At 44.7% G+C, this 21,373-nt stretch overlaps 1 protein-coding gene across 1 annotated transcript in view; it reads left to right on the top strand.

Moving 5' to 3' along the window:
* The window catches only part of HSD17B14 (hydroxysteroid 17-beta dehydrogenase 14), an 82,482-nt gene that overhangs the window by 20,084 nt on the left and 41,025 nt on the right, over positions 1-21,373 (top strand). Inside the window, exons 2-3 of the mRNA XM_078654989.1 lie at positions 16,684-16,719; positions 20,364-20,461. Coding sequence (XP_078511115.1) covers positions 16,684-16,719; positions 20,364-20,461 — 134 coding nt within the window. The remainder of the gene's footprint in view (positions 1-16,683; positions 16,720-20,363; positions 20,462-21,373) is intronic.

Raw genomic sequence — 21,373 nt, forward strand, 5'->3', positions numbered from 1 at the left:
GTAGACTATCCATGAATAGAATACCTCAGTCTGGTGATATTCATGTGCCTCTATCACAAAACCTATTGTAATGGTTGCCAGTAGGTTCCGCAGGAGCGTCAGGAATCCGAAGAATATTCCACAGCCTTCCCCTACGGTCTTCCGACACTATCAAACACTAGAGTACGAGAGACTCGCCAGGGGAAAACAGGGAGACAAAACAAGGAAAGGTTGGGGGGGGAAGAAAGATTGAAGGTGGTCTTCAGAATGGATGCGCGGACACTCCAAGTGGGTACTGGACAACAGGGGGGCTGTAACAAAAGGTAAGTAACAACCTTATCTAAAGGAAACACTATATCTATAAACTCTCTGATCTCTTTATATACAGAAACATTACATACCAAAGGGTCTTCTGATATGTCGCAGAACTGACATGTAGACTTATCTTAGGAAACTCTTCTTGAGCTGTGGCAAAGATGACATAACACAACAGTAAGCACTTCTTCTACTCCAATACAAGTGAGAGTAGTACAATATTTAGTTAAACTTCTCACTCTGACTGTTTGTAGAAGGAAAAACATCCAATAGTCTGATGGACATGTAGAAAAAAACTGTTTGCCAACACCAATGACCGTTGCAAGAAGATCGTGATCCTATGTCGAGATGATGAATTCTGAATCCCACTCAGGTCCACGCAAGAACTCCAAAGATAGATGAGTACGCAGACCCCCGGATAGAATATATGAAAGGTTATCCAAAGGGGGTCAGCAGCAACAAAGAAAGGGAATTCCAAAATGAGGAGGCTAGGGAAACCCAGTAGAAAGGAAACGTAACAGGAGAGAGTAATGGGGGCACGTAAATGCCTAACTAGCTAAAGGGATAGGGGCGAAAACCCAGCCGGGCAGCGGAGACTAAGCCCAGCCGCCGGGCGGAGTAAAACAATGGGGGAATTCAGAAGCATATGCCCGGCCGAGCAGCGGAGACCAAGCCCGGCTGCTAGGCGGAGCAATCAAATGAGGGATTCGGGCGTATATGCCCGGCCGAGCAGCGGAGACCAAGCCCGGCTGCTAGGTGGAGCAAACAAATGAGGGAAAGTGGTATGGCAGAGCCCAGCCGGATGGCGGGGAAGAACCCGGCCGCCGGGCAGGACTCCAGGTCGGGGAAAAATGCACACGAAGAAATCCGCTCAGAAGACACCAGAAAGCAGGCGCCACAATAACTGAAACGCCCGCTAAACTGGCCGCTGAAATGAGAGAGTGAACACCGGGGCCCGCACAGCAACGCGGGGGCCGGGAACACTCCCAATAAGATGACAACAGGAAGTAACAGGAACGGAAGTCAGGCAAACAGGATCTGAACGGAACTGCACCCAAAGGAGCTAAACGCAAGAACGTGAAGCGTCGCTCCATAGGTCTTGGTGTCCTAAATAGTGAAACACTTAAAGGGACAGTGTTGCAGAAGGCTCGAGGCATGACACCTATCCTACCAACTCTCGATGTTAGACCATTTTTTATAAGTTTTATAGTGATGGTTATCCTGGTTATTTTGAGAAATGATCATAGCATCATCGTTGGTTTCTTGGAAACCTGAATAGTTTAAAACTACCGGATCAGCTGCAGCTCCACCGTTCTCGGTGTCGCTATCTGTCATATTTGTTGATTGAAAGTTTGCAGAGCAAGTTTCAAGGAAACAAAGATAAGGTGCACAATATTTTGGAACACTGTATCCTTCAACCTTGAACAAACCAAAAACTAATATGAAGGATTTTTCGTCCTACTCAGCTATGGCGGATATTATCCTTTTACCCACTCCAGACATGTATTGGAGTATTACGGAAAAAAGAGTCTCTGAGAAAAGCACGACTGAGTTACTTTAGGGCGCCATGTAGTGTAGTTCCTATATTCCCAATAGGCTCTGCGCTTTGGAATAATATATCCTATAGATTTGACGTAGGACATGACAACTTTGTTTCCTTAGGAATAAGAACATTTCTCTCAGTCGTGGAAACAATAGATAACTATTTTACTCAGTCAATTGTGCATGCTTCGTTTCTACAGAGTTTGCAGAGAAATAGTGAGACGGGGGTTTTCAATAAAAAAGGTTTATTGAACAGTCTTCTTTCTCATGCAAGAGAGGTGTACTGCTACAATCGTTAGGCAGAATGCAAAGTATAATGCGTACAGCGTAAACAGTTATATTAAATAATACTGTAATAGCATTGTATGGTTTCTAAGCCATATAAAAATACACACATAAATAACATAGACTAAAATACTCAACTGGTGCTTCTAAAATACGCCTACCCCAATGTACCTAACCTAGGTCTAGTACGTGGGAAGAGGTAAGTATAGTCTTTTGCATAGGTTTAGTTTTACCAAGAATCTACCAAAGGTGTCTCTAGGTTCTAATCAGCTCCATACCTTTTTAGACTGAAGGAGGTCTGGTATCTCTATCTCGGGACTCGATTTCCCAACACCCCGCAAGGGGAGTTGGAAAACTGGAGCTGGATTCTCGGCAGAGGAGGGCAGCTTCCTGACCAGTGCATCAGCTGGAGAGTTGGCTTCCTTCGGCACTTGCTGTAGCGAGCTGCGTCGGGCAAGTAGGTCTTCGAACTGATCCGAACCACTGTGCTTTGCCATAGCAAGTGAAGGTATATTTATACCTTGAAGGTGTTTAGGAATGCCATGTTTGACGTAAAGTCGGGCATATGAACATCATGAATGAACCCCTGGGGAATAGTTGTTCATTGTAAAGTAACTGAGTTCTTGGAGAATTCAATATTCAAACACGGGAAAGTCCCTAACGGCTTAAACTGGTTTTCCAAGAAATCGTTGTAACGTTTGGTGAACGGACAGAAGTAGCCATGTCTGTATTTGGGTAGCATGGGCTATGTCTAAATAAGGGCTTGAGTTCTTATGCCTGTATAAGGGCAATGAGAATTGTACCTATATAAGGGCATGAATCGGGAAAATCCATTCGGAATCTAAAACGCCATACAACAAAATAAGATACACATTTACTGAGAGAACGAATACACTCTAGCCACTTTGGCAAACATGTGGCAATAGGTTATTTTATAGCTCGATTTTCAAACACGTTTGCTAAAATGATACAGGTTCAGAAACGGTCACTCATGTTGCAATAATTTCATGGTGTGTCAAACAAGCCTCACCCACCTCATTGATGTTGGGGATTTGTCCTCGCCGATAAAAAAATGTCAGTACTGTTTCTCTTAAAAAGTATAAAAATACATATGTGCTACCTACAGTTCTTAAAATGCAACTTCATGTGCCCTGTCATTTTGTGCAAGTTACTTGCGACACTCCTACATTACACTGTCTTTCATCTTCCCATTGTGCTCATCCATGCCCATTCATAGTCATAACTTGGAAGGGGCAGAGTGGATACAATAAGAAATAACACACCTCTCATAATTCCAGGCCACAGAGCAGCACTGTCATGCTGGTGTCAGAGATTTAATGATTTCAACAGCAGATAGATTATATTAATTTGTCATCAAACATCAGTTTTCCGATTATGGAAAGACAAACATCTCACTATCAAATTCAGACTTTTAGTTTGGGAAAAATAAATCCAATTCTGCAAAGGGAAAGATGAGCATGTACATGAAAAAAACACACGTGTCCAGAAAATACTGCCTTTTAATATTTAGTAAATGCATGTTTGTTGCCCACACACCAGTTTCTCATTTTCATGAGCTAGTAACATGTATTACTTTCACACTTTTTTCCCCAACATATTTGTATCTGCATTTATTTTAATATCCAACCAATATCGTATTGTTCAGCAATTACTTTACGTCACAATACAACACTTCTATGGTGTGTGCAAAATCCTCTCAGGTTTTTTTTTTAGTTAAGTTTCGAATAGATCGTAGAAGGGGCAGTCAATTGGTTTAAATACATGTATATTATAATAACATATGCTGCAGTCTTCTTTCGCCTGTAGGGTTTAGGAAAAAAAGATAATTCTGAATATATATATATATATATATATATATATATATATATATATATATATATATATATATATATATATACACACACATTGTGTGCTAGTCTGTAAATATCCCACAATTTTTTATCAACAAAAAGAAAACTATACAACTGGTAGAACATATTGACTATCTAATTAAAAACTGTGCAGTAGGGTCAGGAATTCTGCATCTAGTAATGTTAGGCAGATTGGGTTGTACGCATGTGGGATTGGGGGGCCGGCGTGTGCCACACTATCAGTAAGCCGTCCTCCTCCTGCTAATTCATGGGTTTGCCGTGCCCCCAGTTTGTATGTGAAAGCCGGGCTATATATGCAGTCTCTCAGCTTGGCCATGGACGAGCAGTGTATCAAAGTCTGTTTGCAGTAGTGATTTTATGCAGGCCGACTCAGTGTTGTTGTTTAAACGTTTCCCCTTTAGTCATCTTCACCACCCGTCCATGTCTTGTCTTCGCCCCTCCCCCGTCACGTTTATCTCTGTCTGGGTTTTCCCATGCCTCCAGTATCTCTTTCCATAGGTCTCCTCCCTCTTCAGGGCCCTACCCTCTGCCCTGCCCCAGTGTGTGACGTCTCACTACCAGGCTTCTACTGCTGGTCCAGACTCCAGAGACAGACTTCCTGGCCTGTGCTATTCTTCTTTGGCTAGTGCCAGAGATGGAGCCAGGAATCTATTTCCTGCTTTCTTTTTAGGATGCCATGGGAGGAGCCCCAGCAGGCATGCCCCTATCGTTGGCTCCAGTGTTCGCCCCTCTGCAACTCCTATAAGTTGTAGTATTTCCTCCCTGATCCACCGATGCATTACTGCCACACTTGAGTAGATGCTGCTTAACCTGAGCATGTTTGACCATCTCGTGCCATGGATATGAAAAGTATGACCAGATGTTCCACCAATATACCAGGGCTGGGTGAAGGATTCAATAATGAAAGTCCTGATGCTGAAAGCTTTAAGTATACAGATGTATTCCTATGTTAACAAGTGTTCTTAAAGGGATTATACGCATCTTCTTTAAATAATACATGTGCTATACCACACCAGGAGCAGATCTTATTATGTGGCCAGTTGAACAAAATCAGACGCCCTGATGACTCCTGGATGAATAGTCCATTACAGCAGCCAAACCCTCTATGGACTCTCACATCTTCCAGTGATTCAGGACATAAGAAGGACAGCAGGACACTGGAACATTGGACAACACATAGCAAAACTCCCTCACTTTCAACAACAATAAAACCCAAGTAGTCGCAGGAGAATTGGTAAGGACATAGCACTCCTCCCTACCTTAAAACAAATAACAGAACCAAAATCTAGCAAAATAATGCACAGTGCTCTCAAAGGTCCCAGGCATGAGTAGAACAACCAGTCTAGGTGTTTTGCTTTGCTTGGTGGGACTTGTAGTCCTAATTTCATAACTGGACACACAGGACTACAGGATCCATGATGCAAAGTTACATCTTGGACTGAATGAACTACTGAGACAATTCTCACACATTCCAGTGACAATCCCATGACCAGTCTGACCCCAAGCTCAGATTAATGTGTCTTAGCACACACATCACGTTCACACAATCAACATAGACCAAATTTCCACCAGAAAAATTGAACAAGCCATAAAATGGCCAAGACCAAACAATAGCAAATTGCCCCAAACAAAATACAAAAAAAGTGGTGAATCAATTCTAAGAAGGCAATCACTGCCTCCAGGGCCAACAGTATAGTGGTAGCACGGCGAGACTTGATGGTCCTGGGTTCTTACTCATGCTTGCCCCCAGTCTGTCTTCGCTTCTGGTCCTTGGACATCCCTTGGCTGGAGCACATGATTGCAAATAAAGAACCTGTGTGGCACCCAATGCAGGTCTTGCATCCCTCACACACCCCGTAAGGTAAGGGATTGTCCTGTGCCCAGGCTCGCACCAGGCTGCATTACAGCGGGGATCCAGTGCAATGATTTACTGTTTGTCTCCCTAATTTCTAAGTGACTGTAAATAGCGGTTCCTTTCTAATGTCTAGTTTGAAATTTTGGTAGTACAAGGATTCCCCAGAGTAATATCCCTGTGGCTCAGAACAGGCTTAGAGTCCACCTGTCCTACACTTGGGCTATACCTCTGACCTGACCACATCCTGGAGGCTCTTGCCTGGCTGGGTTCTTTACAAGGGTGCTATCCATAAGGCACTGGCGTCCTCTGAGGCATCCTTCTTCATCCCAGACTAAAGGTACACCCAACCACCTACATGCACATACACACCCACTCTCGGCGTACTAACAGCTAGCTCCTTCCTTTGCACGCCAACACGCTCCTCTGTGCAACTAGGGGAAATAAAGGATTCTGCCCCGCTTCCTCTGGCTTATGCATCATTTCATACAAGGGAACCACCAGTTGAATGTGCACAGTGCACATTCTCCCTTCGCATAGTGCTGTGGCACCCGCGACCTAATCACTACATTCGCCATTCAATTCCCAATAGGTAGGAACCTTTAAATTCAAATTTGGTGGTTATTGGGAGAGTGTAGGCATTGACTGGGTATGTGGAGTAGCAATATCTATTGATTGGGGCAGGGGGGCTGACAATCATTAGAATGCTATGCACATTATTTAGAGCTTACTCATATCTCTGACCTGGACCTAGTGAAGGAATCTTATGAAAGGGGTTTGGATGCTTCTAGGACCACTGATGACGTACCCAAGCAAAAACAACAGTTGATGGACAGAATGCAGAACAATGTCATACATTTACCCCAGTACAGAGATCTGGGCCTAAATCCATCGTTTTTTTGCTCAGCATGCAATTCCAGTTTGAACCCAGCAATATGCAAACCAGTCTTGACCCTGTGCCCCATGGGAACAGTCCAGCCCGAACTGCCAAGCCAGGTCCTCCCTGGACTGGAAACAAGCATCCTAGGAACGGTTTCGGGCTATCGGCCATCATCATCCAGGATAGCTTGATTCCAGTTGCATGGAGTGCACGGGACTCGCGTCTGAGCATACCCGTCCCACTCCGGGTGACAACTGCAAAAACAACAGTTGATCAGTCCATCATTTGTTTGCATAGCACTTTGCACCCAAGCAGGCATCCTGATGAGTGACAGTTTCTCAGGTCCCTTTAACATAGGGCTTTTCCTGATCCTACTGCTTACAGGACAAAGGGCCACTAGTAGGCTGTGCATGAGCTGTGCCCTCAAAAATCTGCTGTTGCTTAAAGATGTGTTTCAGCTTTTAAGTACAAGTGAGTTAGAAATGTTACATCACCAGAAAACCTTGGTACTTTCCTGGCTTAGTCCTACGAAAACTATGGAAACGTACTGTACGCCGGCATCAACAAGTACCTACTCCGCAAACTCCAGACAATACAGAACACTCCTGCCAATACAGAACACTCCTGCCAGACTCGTCCTCTGCATCCCCCAACAGGAAAACCTCAGTCAACACCTACGAAGTCCCCACTGGCTCCCTGTGAAGAAAAGTCACTTTCAAAATCCTAACTCACGCCTACAAATGCCTACAGAACAACGGACCCAAATACCGCAATGACCGAATCAACTTCCATGTACCCAAAAGAAACCTCCAATCTTCCATCCTCGCACTGGCCGAAACTCTGCGCATCCACAGAGCCAGAGCAGGCGGAAGATCCTTCTCTCATATTGCAGCCAACACCTGGAACGAGCTACCGGAAGACATCAGATGCGCCCGCTCCCTGAACACCTTCAGGAAGACCCTCACGACCTGGCTCTTTGGCTAAACAGATCTGCGGACCCCCTCCCCCTCCTTCAGCGCCTTGAGACCCTCACAGGTGAGTAGCATGCTTACAATTCCCTGATTGATTGATTGATTGAGTCCTAATGCATAGAACCTCGTGGGTCTTGGTCTACAAGCAAAAAAGACATTCATAGAAGCAGCAACAGACAAAATACGACGATGTATCTAGCTAGATCTGATCAGAGCCACTACATTAGGAAGCAAAGGATGGGCAAATTATATGGCACAAAAGGCCAATTAGGTTCTATATTATGTGATTGGTGGCAAATTATGCTCAGCTGTATGTAACATTTTTCTCTCTCTCTTTTGCCTTGTTAACGGAAATTGATACAGAAGACTGTAGAAAAAATATAATTCTGTAATATCAAAAACTTGCATCGTAGCATCCATAAGAGCCGCTTTTTATTAACTCTCTTCTTTCTACCTCGCAAAGTAAAATAGTTTATGGTAAATATATACAATGATTGCCGCAGCGGAAGACTACAACTATACGTATTGCATTACAAACAAAACTTGCGTCTATAAAAGAAACTGTGCTTCCAAGTCGTTTTTTAGGTCGAGCCTGGGCAGCGCATGCTCTGCTCTGCCAGGCATGCTGTATTAAAGTGTAGACTTGAAGCTCCGCCTACTCTCCGCCCATATTTTTAATTGGCTTGTGTCATTGTCCTTGGTAAATGCTGGCTTCTGATTTGTTGACAGGCTTGTTAGTCCCTCCTTGGTACTGCTTTGTCTTCATTTGTAACCACCCATGAGGATTGGCCCTTTTACTTCTGTTGGTACATACTATGTGTTATTTACAGCTTGTGAGCACTATTTTCTTTAACCCGTTTACCGCGGAGGAATGTCTGCCGTGGTACGGGCATTCTACTGAGTGGGCGGGGCTACGTCGGCCAACGGTCGTTCGCAGCACCCGCGAGCATGAAAGGGGTTAGTTAATGAGTTTCTCCTACTGTAGGCGCCCGCTTTGCTTGCACCACTCGCGGGACTCTGCTTGTTTTCTTTTGTTCTGGAGGCAGCATGGGAAGGCTCTGTGGTCGCACAACTGCTTCCCCTGGCTTTCGATTTCAAGCGCATTGAAAACCGGCCTGTAAAGAGCACGATTGGCGACAAGCCTCTAAAACTCTGCTCTCTATCTCCGAGCGTGTATTATTTATTTATTTATATTTTTGTCCTGCTTTCATCATTGACTTCGCTTGTTTGGCCCATTCTTAAGTAACTCATCTAGTGCAGCTTTACGCTTTGCATTCCGGGACTTGTAGTCCTGATTTTAGAATGGGATAATCAAGACTAGAAGTACCACAAAGAAAAGCAAAAACCTCGACTGTATGACCACCTCAAGATCATCTAAGTAATTAGATTAGGTGGTGGGTCTCTGCTTCTAGTTTCTACTGTAAGGGCTAGTGTATTTTTAACACTGACAATAGATACATTTGTTTTGCTTAAATATTACCCCTCCCCCCTTCGACACCCCCAAGAGACCACACCAGGGGTGCCGAGGAGCCTGCCTGCCCGAGAAGAGCTACCGGGAAGCAACCAAGGCGGGACCTCAATATCCTATTGTAGAACCAGGACTACAACTCCCTCGTCGACATCTGTGGAAAGAACTTAAAAACCTGGGGGTGTGGGGGCGTGGCTTGGATGATAGCTGCCTGATCCCATCGCTCTGTCGAGTGCGGAACATCAGCGTTGGATCCCCCTGAAGATGGCATCATATATGCTTGAAAAGGATAATATTTCACATCGGAATGGTTGCTACATCTAATGATATCCTTAACTGAGTGGGATATCGACAATTAAGGACTTTTCACTGTGTTGATGTCTCGATCTTCCCCAGCGAACCAAAATGGCGGACGGAGTGTTTCTTTTTTCTTTTTTTTCTTTCGCCTGGAGGCTATGGCGGGCAGATGAGGTCACTCTGCCTCCTGCTTATGGTCGAATCCTCGTGTCCACATAGTCACCTGAGGTCCGGTGAGGAAAACATTTTTTTATTCAGATCTGTGCCGGAATGAGCATCGCCGCACTACGAGATATCTCGCCTGGCTCTAAGATGGCGTCATAGCACACCCGAAGGAAGATTTCTTTGTCTCCTGGGGCGATTCATTGTGTCTCTACCTTGTATGCCGACCGCAGTCATCAAATCGAAGTCCACTGTTTCGGCGAGTACAGGACCGGAGGAGCGCAGTTGGTATCTGATAAGGTTGGGGTTCTGAATTATCTCTCCTCCAATAGAGCTTCGATTGGGGTGGAAAGCCCACAAAGGTATATTTGGCGCTTCTGCATTGGCTTCCACTCTGCACCCTGCTTCCTGGTGGCTTTGGCCTACTAGAATCATTATCATGCCAAGTCATGTTCCATCCGCGCTTTCCCAGTCTTGTGCCACTTTAACTTCATCCTGAAAGTCCCGGAGAACTTATGCCTGCTTCCTCTGACATATGTGTCCTCTACAGAGAACCCTGCGGACCACGAGTTGGCCTTCATTGGGTTCATGATCTTTTCCCTCAGTCTCATGATTCTGAACTATCTCCCCTGGATGATGACTGGGTTAAACACTGTTAGTTCTGAGCATCATCCTCTGCACCCAAGAACTTAAATTGAAAACATCTGGATTGCTGATGTGCAGCGCACTATAAACTTCTGTTAATTGTAAAAAAATAATTTGAATTATTAACTGTGTGCTTCATGTCCTGGATGGCAAAGCTTCTGCAATGGCCTGTGCTAGGCGTTTACCTTAGAGATGGGGCAAACTCATGGCCACAGAGAGAAAACAGCCTGTCCCCCAAACGGATGCTGTTTGTTCCCATTTAGTACTCTTTCTTTCTTTGTCTACTTCCTTTGCTCCTATCGCCTCTCCCCTGAATCTCTCCCCTTGACTGCTACACCACCTAGCCCCCTGCCCTTTTGTGCCCTTTGACTACGCACTCCTTCTCCCCTTGTTGGGGAAAGATCCAATATTTACACTCTGGAGTCTCAGCAAACCACCTGAGAGAGACCACAGCGCCAAGGGATCCACTCACAGTTGAGGTATGGTATGGCACCCCTTGCCAAAGCACTCCCTCTCCTCTTTCTGGGGAATGATCCAGAATGTAGGCCTTGGAGTCTCAGAGACCCCTCCGAGAGAGTCCACTGCGTATAGGGAGCCTCTCGCAACAGAGATGGGGGAAATGATACCACTTTCCCTGGGATCACAGCTTACTGGACTTTGGACCCAGCTTTGTCTCGTCTACCGGTTTGTGTCCCCGTCACCCTCCCCCTCCTCTTTCCATGCTGTGTCTCTCACCCTCCCCTCCTCGTTCCCTCCTACATTCTCTGTCTACTTCCCCTGCTCCTACCCCCTCCCCTGAATCTCTCCCCTTGCTCCTACCCCCTCCCCTGAATCTCTCCCCTTGCCTGCTTTTTCCCTTACGTATATGTCCTTCTTGTTTGTCTCGACCGAACATGTAACTATGTTGCCATGCTCTGATAACTGTGTAACCTTTGTAATGATGTAACCTGCAACTATGGTCTGATAATCATGTAAAGTGCTCTGATACCTCCGGGTCTAGCCAGCGCTATATAAGACCTTTAAAATAAATAAAATAAATAAATTATAGATTAGCACGGATGATTAGCAGCACACATTTGACATGTAACGATCTATAAGGTTATTGAAATTGGGCCTTCTTATTACAATGCTTGAAAACTAGATACAAAGTGAGGCAATGCTGCCACCCAATGGTGTGCTTTAAAAATCGAACTCTCTCTTGGAAAGTGTTTTTTAATCAAAAGTAAAAACCAAAATATTCATATCTTGTGAGAAAGCTTCTGGTTTTGTATTCTAACAAAGAGAAGAAAAACAATTATGAACGCCACGTCCCCTGACAAGCAATAGGTGTTGTATTTTCACAACTTTGTTCTATTGGTATTGTAAATGACATTGCCTTTGATTATTGCAGGTTTTTAAAACGTAAATAAAAGGCTTGTCATTTACAATGCCAATACCTCAAAATCTGGCAAATGCGAGACCTATTGCATTGCAGATGGTCGTTCAAACTTGTCTTAAGAGTCTTTTAGTCCTATATGTTGACACTTGTCGAGTATATGGAAGACATGAAGAAAAAGCCCCTCAGAACGGTATTGTGGATTAAGGGCCCGATTCACAAAGGTAACTTTCGAGTATTGCCCCCAGCAGTGCGGAGATTCCGCTCCGAGTGCGGAGACTACGCACTCGTAACTTTACTACTCCTAAGCTACCTTTGTGAATCGACCTCTACCTAATATGTTTACTATGCTCGTACCTCAGTGGAGGCACTTGGCATCTGATCTTTAAAATACATGTAATATATATTTACTTCTTCTAAACTCTCAGCACCTTCTTGAAATGACTGCAACTTTAAGAACACTGAAAGTGGCATGCACATAGGCTTTCATTTCGAGTGGACTCAGCTACAATGTGGACGACAGTTACTGGCCCCATGGCTATAAAGAGATCCACAGAAACACGATGGTACCTCTTACTTTCACACAGAGGTTTCTGACGCCCGAAGCAGCCGAAATCTCCACGTGACATTCAAAGGGGATTGGATCCAGAATTACCGACACCCTCCTCTCACCCCGCAAATTTTTTAGGGGACCGTCAGGGCCCAATTTGTACTAGGCTGGATTTTCCCTATCATTGGTGTTACCTATTCTCCTATAGGGTTAAATCCAGGGGTGGGGAAGTGCTGACACATATTTGGGTCACTTATAATGAAGTCCATAAAATATATTTTTTTTAAAATCTCAAGGACAAGAAACGCGCAAAGGACCAGTAGAGGAATGAGCGGCGGCAAAGTAAGAGACAGCCAAGGCAACAAGCCACACACTGGCCACTACGCTGGTCGACTCGGTATGTGCTCTCTCATGTCCGACACATACCCCGCTGACACGTACCTGATCGTGTATCAGGGATATTATTCACAAACAAGAAAAGCAATTCAAAATGACATTTATCGAAATCTGAGGCCTAGATACAAGCCCAAACGCTTTAAACTTCTCTCCTGGCTCAGACTGCAAGGTGCCATTGGAGCTGCAGGACACCACCATAAACAGTGGGCAGCCCAGCCATTGAGGAGGAGGACGCCTCATTTACATCAGCAAAGGAGCTGAGAGGGCTTGTAAAGATTGGAACCCTCTGGATGCCTGTTGGAGTTTAGAGGGAGACCACATCAACCAAAGCAGGTTCTGATCATCAAGAAATCCGGTAATAACAAGCCCTGTTGGAGCTCCTGTTAAAGTGGAAGATCCTGACCCGCAATATCTTCAGGCAAGCCTAGTTCTAAGGGAGGAATTGCAAATGTTGAACGTTTAGGGATTCTGCTGAGATTTAGTTGCTCAAGTAGAAAATGTATTTCGATTAGTGTTTCATTTAACTTCCTAAAATAAATAATTTTCAGATAAGACATAAGCTCCCTAAATCACAGGTGTTCACAGAATTATCGAGTGTTGTGTTCCTGTAACATCAACTCTGGGTTCTGTTGTCGGTTTAAGGGGATGACTAGGCACATGGACTTGGTTCCTCCATGCAGGCCACAGACAGAGGGTTGAAAACTAAGTGGACCCTGTCAACAGACTTCCAGCTGCATGTCCTGTTTTCTTTTTCTCCTTTTCGGTGGGATTTTTCCACATTGTACTAATTGTAAAAGTGAAGCTCTATTAGAATTTGTGTGCAGGATTAGAGGACACGGCAAGCAACTTTATGATCTCCAACTCTCTCCCTGAGTAACAAACATACTGTGGTTGCACATTAAGTTGATAGTTGTTCTTCATTATCAGCTTCAAATAATTATTCTACCAAAGTAAGGCCAAAATTCAGATATTGTGCTTCAGGTTATCACTTTTTGAACGTATCTACTTAAGGATAAAATGTGCGCGCTGTGTTTGTAAAATGATGATTCAAGTTAAAAAATTACTTTTGTTTGGAAATTTACATTCACAAAATTAAAACCTAACTGATAGTTTGATATGTCCTGGTTGTAATGCTTTCATTGAGCTAGTTATGGACTAATAAAATAAACTGTTAGCGGTACGTTTATGAAAGTGTGTGTGTGTGTCAGACGTGTAGTTATGTTTGCCAACTATATAGTGATTTGAAAAATAATAAAATATGTTATTTAGAGCATACCTAAATGTCAACACCCAAATAATATAATATGTAGTTGCTCAGAAATCTGTCACTTGGAAGGTCCATTAGTGAGTTCAGTCAATCAGAGGTGTGTCTCGGGGTACTTGGTGGTAATAGGTGAAAAAAAACAATACTAACAAATTGACAGCAGCAGCTTCTGGGATCACCTAAGCACATATGAAATACTCTTACGTATTTCAGTCTGTAGCCTTGTTGGGGTCTTACTTCTTAAGTCATGTGTGGACCTCCCTTTAGGGCGCTTTTTTAACGTTTCTTACAGGTTTCTTCAGCTTGGGGTTTTCCTATGTGCTTTACTAGGGCTAAGCATATTTTTCTATCTTCAACTATTGTGGAAATTACAAATACTATGTAAAACATGCTTGGGTGGTCTTGGAATAATAACTGTATGGGAGTTATGGCCTTGTGTTCAAAGTCATGCGAGATACCTGCTCAATCTACTTTCCATTCAGTGTGTAAAGTCACACGCAAACGTTGCTATAACAGCACATACGACCTCGGCACATATCCAGGTCAAGAGTTTCTACTCGAACCAGTCTCCTGTGCGTGAAAATTACACTAGAAAGCATCAGCCGATGAAAACAAAAAATTAGGGGAAGCACGCGTATTCCAGTAAACGCAATTTACACAACATTGTGCTAATGTTAAAAACAGAAAACTCCTAGTCCTTACAATAATCTTGCAGGCAAGCTTCTACTGATATTAGAGATGCTTTTCTCACCTTGCAAATAAGCTGACCAATGATGCGGCCTTCTGGAGGTCAAGTCCTTCTAAGGCAGACCCGGCCTTCCATCTTTGTTAAGTACATCAAATGAATACCATAACTTGCGTAATGGTAACATCTGTTGTTTAAAGTGCTTAGAAATGGCAGAGTTAAATATTTAGCGCCATTAGAAAAACAAGCTATTCGCAAAGCTCATCCCCGCTTGCACATATGACAAGCAGTGTACTCACCTGCTTTCAGTTAACATTCTAATCACTTAAGGTACTCTCATCAGCTTGCAGGTAAGCTTTTGCTCGCTTTAGCAATGTTCTCACCTATTGTCAACTATGCCTTACTCACTTACCAATACCCGGACCTACCTGGTGGTGCACTTTTGCTGACCATAACAGTGCACTCACCTGCGTGCACGTGAGCTTTTACTTGCTTAGCAATGCCTTTACCTGCCTGCCTGTATCCTTTATTTTAGCAATGCTCTAACCTTGTTTTACTCTTTTTAGCTTTTACTTGCTTAGCAAGGCCTTTACCTGCCTGCCTGTATCCTTTATTTTAGCAATGCTCTAACCTTGTTTTACTCTCTTTTTAGCTGTGCTTATTACCTGCTTTCAGGTAAGCTTGTGCTAACATTAGTAATAATGCCCTTGCCTTCTTGCATGGTTAGCTTTTCCTCACTTTGGTAATGCTCTTATCTGCTTGCAAGTACGTCATATTTTACTTTAGCAATGCCCTAAGCGTCTGCATGAAAGCTTTAGCTCTCTTTAGCAAGCACTTCTGCTAGCAGCTAAGCTTTTATTCACTTCCACGTTGGTCTCTCCTGCTTCCACAGATTCAGGAGGCTTTGATCCCTTTGTCCAGTAATGGCACCGTCCTCCGTCCACCATTCTCTGGCTCAGCTGGCGAACAGTGATTGGCATCTCAATGAGCGAGGAACACCACAAACTTATATTTTACAATGCAAAAAGAAAATGTTTGTTTTCATGCAAGGATTTTCTAGCATTCGAGCATCAGCGGTTTTAGCCTTTTATTCCCAGATTTCTGGAATTGTTGGCTTTGCAGACTTATGTATACAAGACCATACAAGCCAACTGATCCGATTCAGGTCGGAGACTCGCGGTGTTCAAAGCAAAACATGGTTTTATTTTAGCTGTCCCCACCTGAGATTTCCTCTCCTCCAATAGAAGTCGATGAGGAATACACATTCTACCGGTTTTGTTTCCAAAACTCCCCACTATCCCATTTTAAAATGTTACCCGTGATTGGCGTGCACATTTACTATTCTAACTGCACCGTATCCTTGATACTTGGGTAGATGATACAGCCGACCAAAGCACATATAAGTGCACTTTCAGGATGCACTCGCCTGAAAATACTAAACCCAGCTTGTCCCTTTCCTGCCTGTCCATTACACTGTGTATGAGTGTATTGAGGATGGCTCCGCCCTTACTTTCAGTGCTGTCACCCTGAGGTCTTCATACAGAGCAGCACTGAAGCTGAGCCCTGTTGGGCCCGAGAGCCTCAGGAGCCCAAGTCCATGCCTTTGAGCATCTCACTAGCAGCTAATGAGGTACCACGATCTCCTGTACTACTGGTTGGAGACACATGTTCTGGGGTGCTTCTCAACCGCTTTTACATTTCTGGATTGTAGGTATGTGATTGTGTATCTGTCTTGTCTTTCTGTCTCTCTACCTCTCTGCTTTCTCTGTCTTTCTTTTTCTTCCTATTCCTCCTCTGTTTCAACTTTGTGCCTATCTTTATGGCTTTTCATCTCCATTTCTCTCTCCTCCGTCTACCTGTCCCTTTCTACGATTCCTTGTCTCTGTATATCTGACTCCTTCCTTTCATTTTGTGTTCTCTTTCCTTCCTTTTTCTCATGCTTCTCTGCCCTCTTTGCTTCCATGGTCTGATGCCTTTCTCATCTGTTCTTTCTCCTGCCTTCACTACTTCTCTTTCTCCACTTCCTCCTTTTTCAGCTGTAACTAAATGTGTGTTTTATTAGAAGAGAATCGTACACTCTTAATGAGGTTAAACATTATTTCACTGTTCTGTCTTTCCTTTTCAGTGCGGCATGGAGCAAAGGTCGTGTTTTGTGCAAAAGGTAAGTGCCCCAATCAGTGTCTCCTAATCACGCTTGCGTTCTCAGATCCTCCAATAATGCCATCCCTTTGTAATAAGGGGTGCCTTGTGTTTTAGCCACTTACCGTGTTCTCATAAATAGTATTTAACATTCCCTTTATTTTTATTGAATATAGATCAACACTTTTAAATGTATGTTTCCATTTTCATATAATTGGCTTAGTCCGTTTCTGAACATTCCCAGTTTTTTGGTGATAATGAAACTCTGAGGTATTTTGTTGGGGTCCTGGAGCTGCCAGTGTTTAGTGGCCAGTTCCCAGTGCGGTTTCCGCTGTTTACAGCTGGTATTTCAGAGACACTGTATTAATGTACTCTGATAGGCTAAGGCGCCATGTTGCTCCTTTTGGAGACCTATCTATTTTCATAGACACTGTATTAATGTACCCTGATAGGCTAGGCGCCATTTTGCTCCTTTTGTAGACCTATCTATCTCATTGGGAGAAGGAGCCCCGCAAGTGATGTGCCTTAACTGAGCTAGAGCTATGGGTCCCTCTGCCATCTCAGATGGCTGTCAAAGGTGAACATAATTCAGGTGCTGTAGGTCCTTCACACTGGCAGGGCCTGCAGTTCACAGAATGTTTTCTATATTTACCAACGGAATTCCAAGTTCTGCTCAATTGTGAATGTACCCACTGCATCACTGCCCATTGTAATGTTAGTGGCATCTCTGAATCTATTGAGATTCCTGTGCCCTTCTGACTGGACCATTAAGAGATAAGTCTACCCACGGGTGCATTGCTTGGTAGCCAAACATGTCGGATGCATGAGCCCGGAGCTCCGCATCACGTCACCCCATCACTTCTCCTGTTAATTACCAGGGCTGGGGCACGCCTGGTCAGCCAACGAGGTTGGCCAGATGCGGCAACGCGCCAGTGAGTCCGGGAAGCCGCCCGTGGAAGCAAACACGCCTGCTTGGGCGAAGGACGTGCTTGTGGCCGGAGCTTGACGCAGGGCCCCCTGGAGGGCTGGCCATGACGCATCGAAGATTAGGCTGATCTGGAGGCAGAGATAGAGACCGGAGCGGCCTGGATCTGGGCCTCCCACCGCCAACATCAAGGGCAGGTACACAGGTGGGAATCTGAGTGCTGTGTCACCACATGGTGGCGTGAGTTCAGTTGCGACGCGAGTGCCGCGAGAGGTCCAGGCAAGCCCAGGCAGATGCGGAGGCATGAGCTGGTTGCTGCCCTGGGAAACAGCAGGGACGGCGCCCAGGCTCGGCCTGGATCTGGGCTGCCTGCCACTAAAATTGTAGCGGTACAAAAGGGGGTTGTGATGGACGGAGCATCTGAACCAATCAAACACTCACACCCAGTCAAAAGATCTGGGTTTAATCCATCACCGTTCTTTAGCCCACTCCGCCACCCCAGTTCAGACATGGCTACATGCAAATCAGTCTGACCCTGTGCCTCATGGGAACAGTCCAGCCCGAACTGCCAAGCCATGTCTTCCCTGGACCGGAAACAAGCTTTCGAGGACCGGTTTCTGGCATTGCAGCCTTCTTCAGCCTGGCTTGCCTGAATCCAGTGGCAAAGTGAGCAAGGGGCTCACGTCTGAGCATACCCTGCCACACTTATGGCGGCCAAAAGCGGTACAAAAGGGGGTGGTGATGGACGGAGCATCTGAACCAATCAAACACTCACACCCAGTCAAAAGATCTGGGTTTAATCCATCACCGTTCTTTAGCCCACTCCGCCACCCCAGTTCAGACATGGCTATATGCAAATCAGTCTGACCCTGTGCCTCATGGGAACAGTCCAGCCCGAACTGCCAAGCCATGTCGTCCCTGGACCAGAAACAAGCTTTTGAGGACCGGTTTCTGGCATTGCAGCCTTCTTCAGCCCGGCTTGCCTGAATCCAGTGGCAAAGTGAGCAAGGGACTTGACCGTCCATCACCACCCCCTTTTTGTACCACTAAAATTGCAGCGGCAGACGCAGGTGGTCCTGAGAGCCCGGCTGCTGCGAGTGAGAATAACAGAAGGTATTATCATTTTATCTTTCCTTTAACTGCTGCTTCGAGAGCAGCGAGGCAAAAGGCGGAGGAGTCGCAACTGGTGCCTTGAACATGCTATAGAATTGAGATTTATACAGCACACAGCTACTTCAAAGAGTGTCCCAGCGCTAAACAGACATCATGGCACTTGGAGCGATGACCTCTGCAAATTGTCGGAAGAACCAAGTCTTTAGTTTTTTCTTAAACGTAAAAAGATCACTCGTAGTGCGTAGCTCCAAAGGGAGTTTATTCCATGTGACCGGCCCCAGATAGGAAAAGCAGGCAGATTTGTGGAACTCTAGCAAAATGTTCGGAAGAAAAACGTAAAGCTCTGGAAGGAACATAGTCATGGATCCTCTTCCTCAGATAGCCAGCCCCAGAGCCATGAAGAGCTTTATGTACCAGGACAATGGATCTAAACAATTTCATTGTTCTATGGGAAGCCAGTGGAGGACCGCCAGATGTCAGGACATATGTGTTTTCGGGGGGGGGGGGGTGAGATTATGAAGCAACTAGGCTGCCGTGTTTTGTACTACCTGGAGTCTGCCTAGGAGGTACTTCGAAAGACCTAGGTAGAGCATTACGGTAATCCAATTTAGAGGTTATTAGCGCTTGGATTACCATTGTCTTGGAACACTCAGACAAATGGGGCAGGAATTTTTTCAACATCCGCAGCATCTCAAAGCAAGAACCTATCAGGCCTGGATCTGTGGTTGAAAGGAAAGGGCACTATCACATGTGATGCCTTAGTTCTTTATTGAGCTGTATTGTGGGCCCAGAGTGGTGGTAGGTTTTGACCTGATGGACAGGTCTCTGCTGATCTTGATCCTGCATGTCCACATTCCTGTTCCCTTTTCCCTCAGTACTGTTTTTCCAGTGGGTGGTGAATATGGCCCAGCAGGCCTTTGAAGTAACCAGTGCATCTGCCAGAGGTTACCAGCTCCTCCGACTCTTCCAGCCAGGGTTTGCATCTCTGAAGAATCTGTTCCTTTTTGTGGTGTTGATACATATTCTGCATGGACTAGTTTAAAGAGCCCCAGGAGAAGCTTCAGTTGTACAGGAAGCCCGCATGCCTATATCATGCATGATGAAGCACTTCAGGGGTTTTGGTTTATCACCAGTTGACAATGGCTCAGTTGCCACGCGTGCAGGCTCCCAAAGGAGCTTCAGGTCCCATGGCGAAGTGGGCTGATGAGATGTTTACTGGGCCATGCATGAGTTGCTTGTGGACAGGAAATGTGGTTTCAATGGTTTGGCCAGTGAGACTTGGACTTAGGTTATCTGCTGAATGCGAGCATAGGGGTACTTGCCTTACAGGGACCAGTCAAGGGCCTTCTGGGAGATAGACATGCGCAGAGAAGATAAAGATAGGTGATAATATACCCATTTATCTCCCGTTATATAGTTTTTCTAATGACATTACTGTGCTTAATGGGAGTGCTGTGTGTTATTCTGCACACAGTTGATCCTTTATTCCATTTGGAATCCTGGAAGATGCACTAGTTGATGCGTCGTCTCTGATTTCCCGATATTACAAATGCCTGCTTAGTAATACAATTCCATTATTGTAGCTCCTTCCATCCTTAACTGATGCAGGTCTTTTTCCCACCTTGCAGAGGAGGCTGCCAAGGAGCTGGAGGCAGAGCTGATGCCCTCAGGCCAGGGAAACTTTTTGTATGTCCGCTGCGATGTCACTAGAGAGGAGGATATAAAGGTAGGTCATTGCATCTACTCTTCCAGTGTCTCATCCATCAAGTCATACTTATCTACCTTTACCCCATGATTATGTATCTTTAGCATTACAAATCCCTACAACATTGTTTTTACTCATTGTGTTTTTACCCATCTATTTGCCTTTATAAATGATTCCTTTACTCCCCATCCTGACTCTCCTTCTTTCCCTACCCCTGGGGCATTTTTTTCTTTGCATTGTTATTTGTCTTCCAGGAGGAGGATATCCCACCCCCCCCTTCCCCTGGTGTATGCCTCCCCTCCCTCCCCCCCCCCCCCACTCGCCCCACAGACGGGTGCTTATTTCCTTAAGCCTCTCTAGGCTCTATTCCCATCTCCTAATCATATGGCTCTTTGTTTGGTCTCTTGTAGTCATTCTATTGTATCATGGCAGGGGATGGGTTTTTGTCACATTCCAAACAACTCACTTCTGTACTTAAACGTTTCTCGAAGAAGCCATGTTTTGTTTTTAAACTGAAAACATCATTTTTGAGACCACAAGCACTAATTTACAAATACCTGTTGTCGATAAGTTACATACCAGTATGAGTGCTTTATCTTTTACAAAAGACAATTGCTTTAATATTCCAATTAAAAGGACATTTAACATTCAGGAGGGTTGTGATAGATGAGTTACTTACAGAGTGAGTTTGTATGTCTGTGTGTATATGTTTTTATAAGGATACTAAATGCATACACACATACATACATACAGGCTCACTCAGTAAGTAAATCATCCATCACAAACTTCCTGCGATTAAATGTCCATTTATTGGCAATAAATATATGTAGCAAACCTATCCAAAAATGAGTGAAGTGCTGTACGGAGTCAAAGACCAGCATAAAGTCAACAAGTTATAGAAGAGGTAGCTGTGTTGCGGATGGTTAGTCCATT

This window comes from Lissotriton helveticus, chromosome 7 (genome assembly GCF_964261635.1).
Source record: "Lissotriton helveticus chromosome 7, aLisHel1.1, whole genome shotgun sequence".
Taxonomy (NCBI): domain Eukaryota; kingdom Metazoa; phylum Chordata; class Amphibia; order Caudata; family Salamandridae; genus Lissotriton; species Lissotriton helveticus.